Source organism: Hoplias malabaricus, chromosome 11 (genome assembly GCF_029633855.1).
Source record: "Hoplias malabaricus isolate fHopMal1 chromosome 11, fHopMal1.hap1, whole genome shotgun sequence".
Lineage (NCBI taxonomy): Eukaryota > Metazoa > Chordata > Actinopteri > Characiformes > Erythrinidae > Hoplias > Hoplias malabaricus.
Window position 1 is genome coordinate 28364044 of NC_089810.1, and position 6329 is coordinate 28370372.

Genomic DNA, 6329 nt, shown 5'->3' on the forward strand with positions numbered 1-6329 from the left:
TAAGAAGAAGCACAAAATACACAAATCTACATTGTTAAATTCCAATAAAGTGTATTAAAAAAGACAATTGTGAACAGCAAAAAACCTGGATCATGAAAACCATATTAGACATAAGTATACATGTAAATAAAGATCATCTAGCATACCAGTCTTTGAAATTTACTAAGGCATTAATATATTCATAACAATAAAAATACAATAATAGCTATATGATGTAAGTCCATCACTTGCCACCAGTACACTTAGGCCTCTGGGTGACTCTGCTTTATTTAGCTGTTTTACTTCACAATATGCTGTTCCACTTACCCCAGAGGATGTTATTTATAAGGTTATTTCATCAAGATTTTTAAATCATTCCCTCTTCAAATTCTGCAAGCCACCATGCAAAGTTCTTCATGATCTTCAATACATGTATCAAAACAAATGTTGTCTGGGAAAGCTATGTGCTTTGTGATTTATAGGTTTAGTCTGAGATGAGTAGCTGCTTCTTAATTCAGTGTAAATATTGAAAATATTTAGAAATACATTAATAAATCAACAAACAAATTCAATGAAGTAAATATGTCTTTTTTCATGACGAAACCATATGTGTTTATTAATTTACATTATGAATTGTTTGATCAAATTGTTCTGGTGGTCAGGAGTTTGGAAAGCAGTGAATATGGACCACTGCATTTTTTCTCTTCCCAAGCTAGGTGAATAATTTTTCTTTCATAATTAATCTTTCATGTCTATATAGATTCATGAGTCAATTAGTCCCCAAAATGAAATATATGGTAGGTCTTATTCCTGCGTAAACAGAATTAATTACCCACTTATGTTACTCTATAAGTTGCCAGTTTATAGACCCAATCTTGATGAATTTGTTTCTGTGAAATCTTCCTAGACTCTTCACTTTTTTGGACCTATCATGTTTTTTCTTGTATTCCTCTCTGGTCTGAGTAGGATAATGTAACACTTTGGGGCAAAGATACACAATAGAAGTCCATAGCTGGAAGCTAGAATTGCAAAGACCTCCACAGCAACTGTGTACTTCCCTGGAGAACTGACGTATGCTGGCACAAATACAATCCACACAGCACAGAATATCAGCATGCTGAAGGTGATGAATTTGGCCTCATTGAAATTGTCTGGAAGCTTTCTGGCTAAAAAAGCCAGCAGGAAACAGACAGCAGCCAGCAGGCCGATGTAGCCCAGCACTAGGGAAAATCCTATGAAAGAACCCACTGCGCAGAGCAGCACCACACGTGCTCCAAGCTCACCTCCTGCAATTTCTGTGGGAAGAGGAGGCGCCAGCACCAGCCACAGCACACAGATCCCCACCTGAACCAGTGTACAGATGAATATAGCTGTCCTCTGCTGAACAGGGCCAAAGTACCTCATCATGTTTGAGCCAGGAAGAGTTGCTCTGAAGGCAGCCAGGACAACCACAGTCTTGCTGAGAACACAGGCCAAGCACACCACAAAACTGATCCCAAACAGAGTATGACGCAGCATGCAGGACCAATGTGCTGGCCGACCAATGAAAGCCAATGCACAGAGGAAGCAGAGTTTGAGTGACAACAACAGAAGAAAACTCAGCTCAGAGTTGTTGGCACGAACCAAAGGTGTATCCCGATGATGGAACAAGGCAACGAGGACAGTCCCAGTAAGTCCTGCCCCAGCAACAGACAACAAAGAGAGGATAATGCCCATGTTATCTTGAAAAGACAGGAACTCCACTGACATTGGGACACACACTGTTCGATCAGCATTAGGCCAGAAGTGGTATGGGCATTTGATGCACTCTGTAGAGTCTGTATTGTAAATAGAAGAAGTTAATGAGGCAATAATATTTAGGATTAAGATGTTATTGGAGTTATTAAGCATGTGTTAAATAATATGGATTTCCTGTGGAAGGTAGATCTTAGAATTGTTAACTACTGGAATCATATTAATGCTGTATTCATACAACAAGAAAAATATTTTTAAAAATAATAAATTAAGCATTAACTAGTAAGCACATTTTGTATTCAGCATGTTTATACAGTACCACTTGCATTACTGATCTCCCCTGTTGTACATGGTATACAATCATAGCAGCAGACTGGCTTTCCTTTCTGTACAGCTTTCCTGGTGCCCTTTGGACATCTTTCATTGCACACAGACACCGGTGCCTGTATGGCAAACAGACACACTTATTTTATAATTTCAGGAAGAATCTAGAAACTGAGAACTGAGAAATGAAAAACACTTCTTTTACACATCTCACAAATATCATCACATATATCATTATGATTTCTGCCAAAAGATATATAAGAGCAATATTCAGTGTATACAAGAAAATGTTGCAGAAAACCAGCTATTGCATTCTTACTTTATCACTCCAGGTGCCTCCCCAGATCACTTTACTAAGGTTCAGTTGGAAGTCTTGCCCAGGTTCGTTAGCTGCATCAAACTTCCCCACTTTGACAAACTCCATTTTTCCTTCAGATCCTATGTGCCAGTTAATGATGTCATATGAAGCAGATGGATCTCCATTGTTGTCAAACTGGATGAGCTCACCCACTGGTGTTGTGAACTTAACTGCTTTTAAGTATTTAATAAGCTGCCAACAAATGAAAATGGGTTCAAATTGTACATACAAATGCAAAGAATAAATTAGAAATCAGGCTTAAGCTACTGGAACTGAATTTCTAATTTGATTTTCTATATATTGCATATTAGGAGAAAATTTTAAATGGTAAATGGTCTTGTAAAAATTTTTTACCTGTTCAGGTCTTATTGGGTTGATTTCAGGACACGCTGCATTCTTGAATGGCCCTTTGCCTGGCTGACAGTTCAGCATTTCCTGAATGGCATGTGCAATAGCATACACAGCCTTATACACATTATAAATGACATCAAAGTAAGTATCTCCCTGTTCTTCTATTTTTTCCAAGCCTGTGCACTGTGGTCTTGGAGGTCCTGATTGATTTTTCTGCCCAAATGTACACCCAAATACCTCCTCCCAAACATTCTGTACGATTTTTTCCTTTGGGGGCACCTCTGGGCTAAGGTGAGTAAGATAAGATTCCAGACCCTGGATATCAACTCTTTGCAGAGCAAAGCCAATTGTACCTGACAAAGAGATGCCACTCCATCCTGAATAGTGGTTGGAGGTGCTCCAGGCTTCTGTGGCAATCCATTGCCTGTCTGTTAAATTTTGTCTCACCACTTCCTTCAGCAATACCTCCATATCTGGGCTGATGGCAAATGTCACCACAACCTGAGCCTTAGAGCTCTGTATTCTTTCCACAATTCGACTAATCCTGGTCAGTGCATGAGATTTTGGGATGATTTCGATATAGTCCAAACACACACCTGAGCCCTCCAATTCTTTTAACAACAGCTGCAGACCCACTTTGCCATATACATCATCCCCACAAACAACTCCAACCCAGGACCATTCCATCTGGAGCAGCAATCGGGCCATGGCTTTTGCCTGGAAGGCATCACTGGGAACAGTGCGCAAGAAGGTGGGGTATCTTTTATGGTCACTGAGACATGCACAGGATGCAAAGTAACTAATCTGGAGGCATGGTAAAGAATATACAGAAATAAAAAGTCAAATTCAATCAGTTTCTTTTGCTGTTGTTTGAAATAATTATTTGCATATAATAAACCCTTTAAATTGACTAAATAAGATAAAACTGTATTATAATCTTACCATAGGGATGCCAAATACACCCAGTGTATCAGCCACCACTATAGATGCAGAGGAGCGGGCATCACCAATAATGACGGGCACATTGGGGGCCTCAGTACACTGCTCTCCAGACACTGTCTCGTCTTGCCCCGTCACTAGTGTCAGAGCAGCACTCAGAGTGCTGCCCTCACTCAGGCAGGTGTCTGATGCCAGGTAGCCCAGTGTGAGATTGGGTAACAGAGTGTGGTCCCGGTTTATTTCCTCCACAGTATAGATCATGGCTTGAAGCCAGCGATATGAACGTAATTCAACACTGAGAAGGCAGGATATTTGAATAAATATTAATGCCTACAGAAACAATTAACAAATAAATCATCATTCGACAGAAACATATAACAATATAAATGTTAAAAGGTGAGAGAATATGTTACCCTCGACAGCTGCCAGCTTGTACTCTTTGTGTGAATGTGTGGTCAGGTTCAGGGACTTCAAGGTGAACAGGAAACAGACCTCCAATAATCACATCTCCCTCCTTATACAGACTTCCAGAAATGGACCTACTTTGGAGAGTACAGGAGAGTCCCAGAGAGTGCATAAAGAGCAGTCCAGTCAAGAGACCAATCACCCAAAGCCATGCATCCAAAGCCATCACCTGATCGATGAAGATGAAGAGCAACAAAGGGAGCAAATGGAAGAGACAGCAGGGCCTCACATAAGCAGAGAGAAAGAGCAGGACCCTGTTTAGTAGAGGTAAAATTGCCTGGGGTCATGTGGGGTAATTCCTAGTGGATCTACATAATAACATAATAACATAATTTTCCAGTCCTCAAAAAAAAAAGCTTTTTTGATCTTATGAGATTTAATGATCTTTATCTCCAGTCAAGGTGAGTGACCATATACTGAAGATTATTTCTTTGCACAAAAGCATTTATTTATTATATATTCAAGCTTGCTTTTATAGTTTTTTTTTATTATATTTTTAGAGTGATCCCACAGGGAAAGAAAGAATAATTAAACCAAATTAAACTATCATTGTTACATCAGCCTAATTGCCCTGTTGTTGTACAGAATTATTCAGCACTGTATTAGCCTCCATTTCATATGCAATGTGTGTTTGTGTGATCACTAGTACAGATGGGTCAAATGCAGAGAAGCAATTTCCTTAAGGGGACCAATAAATGTGTTTCTTCTTCTGTGCTTTCATCTGCACAACATATTGTGTTTTAGTGGTGTCTTTAACTGAAATGAACTGTAGTGTATGAATGCAGGTCTGCTACAGCCAGAGATACCTAGAAAGAGACCATGGAAAATGTGACATTTTTAGTAAAACTATGAATTGCTTGACAATTTTAATGTGAACATTCCCCTTCAAATATTTCATTACTTTTTGATGGTGATTTGGACACTTCAAAGTTCTACTGTTAAATATCTACTGGAAGATTGGCATTTAAATTGTAAACTTGGCAAACAGTTTTACTATGAACTTCAGAGGTTAAGCTATGAAGCTATGAATATGTTAATTGTTTTACTGTAAACATTTCCTGTATACTAAGTCTCTTTAGTTGTTCACATACTAGTTCTAATGCCCTAAAACAAACATTAAACAATCTGTAAAAATATACTCACAACTTAATGTAAAATAAGCACACAAGAATGATCACAAACAGAAATCTAATTACTTGATTCAATGTATATTAATTTTGTCTTGTCTCTGTCTTGTCATTTACCATCCATCCATCCATTATCCACCGCTTATACAGGTCCGGGTCGTGGGCAAAGCTGTCCAAGTAAAGAAACCCAGATCTCCCTCTCCCCAGCCACTTCTTCCAGCTTCTCCGTGGGATACCGAGGCCAGTCGAGACATGTAGTCTCTCGGGCATGTTCTGGGTCTTCCCCGGGGTCTCCTCCCCATTGGACATGCCTGGAACACCTCACCAGGAAAGCGTCCAGGAGGCATCTGGACCAGATGCCCGAATCACCTCAACTGGCTCCTCTCGACGTGGAAGAGTAGCACCTCCACTTCGAGACCCTCCTGGATGTCCCTATCTCTAAGGGAGAGTCCAGACACCCTGCGGAGAAAACACATTTCAGCCGCTCATTCTTTCGGTCACTACCCAAAGCTCATGACCATAGGTGAGGGTTGGGACGTAGATTGAACAGTAAATCGAGAGCTTTACCAGGCTCAATAAGACTCGATAGATTTAACCAGGCTCGATAGGACTCTTTCTTCATCTTGACAGCCTCCCTCACCCGGGGTGTTCACAACCGAGTGCAGGGATTGCCACCCCGACAGGCAGCAACAACCTTGCAGCCACAGCTCCGTTCAGCCGCCTCAACAATGGAGGTCCGGAACATAGCCCATTCGGATGTGGGAGTTGAAGATCTTTCTGACAGGTTCCTCTGCCAAATGTTCCCAGCAAACCCTGAGCACACGTTTAGGCCTGCCAGGTCTGTCCAGCATCCTCCCCCACCATCTGATCCAACTCACCACCAGGTGGTGATCAGTTGACAGCTCAGCACCTCTCTTCACCCGAGTGTCCAGAAGATATGGCCGCAGATTCGATGATAGAACTATAAAGTCAATCATCGAAATGCGGCCTAGGGCATCCTGATGCCAGGTGTACTTGTGGACACCCTTATGCTTGAACATGGTGTTCGTAAT

The 6329-nt window shown here is 40.8% G+C and overlaps 1 protein-coding gene across 1 annotated transcript; it reads right to left on the reverse strand.

Annotated features, from left to right (window-relative positions):
• Positions 1-891: 891 nt before the first annotated feature.
• Positions 892-5586, reverse strand: LOC136709318 (extracellular calcium-sensing receptor-like). The gene is made up of 7 exons (XM_066684466.1): positions 5395-5586; positions 4099-4319; positions 3689-3980; positions 2750-3550; positions 2357-2587; positions 2033-2156; positions 892-1796 (listed from the first exon to the last, which is right to left on the reverse strand). The coding sequence occupies exons 1-7, from the start codon at positions 5584-5586 to the stop codon at positions 892-894; spliced, it is 2766 nt and encodes a 921-aa protein (XP_066540563.1).
• Between the last annotated feature and the right edge of the window lie 743 nt (positions 5587-6329).

What these genes read in the sequence shown, in the direction of transcription:
- LOC136709318 (XM_066684466.1), bottom strand. Translation starts at nt 5,586, where the DNA reads ATGTCCAATGGGGAGGAGACCCCGGGGAAGACCCAGAACATGCCCGAG. An exon ending in GTGTATTTGGCATCCCTATG is followed by an intron (nt 3,551 to 3,688) that starts GTAAGATTATAA and finishes CCATGCCTCCAG; the next exon opens with ATTAGTTACTTTGCATCCTG. An exon ending in GGAGATCAGTAATGCAAGTG is followed by an intron (nt 1,797 to 2,032) that starts GTACTGTATAAA and finishes TTTACAATACAG; the next exon opens with ACTCTACAGAGTGCATCAAA.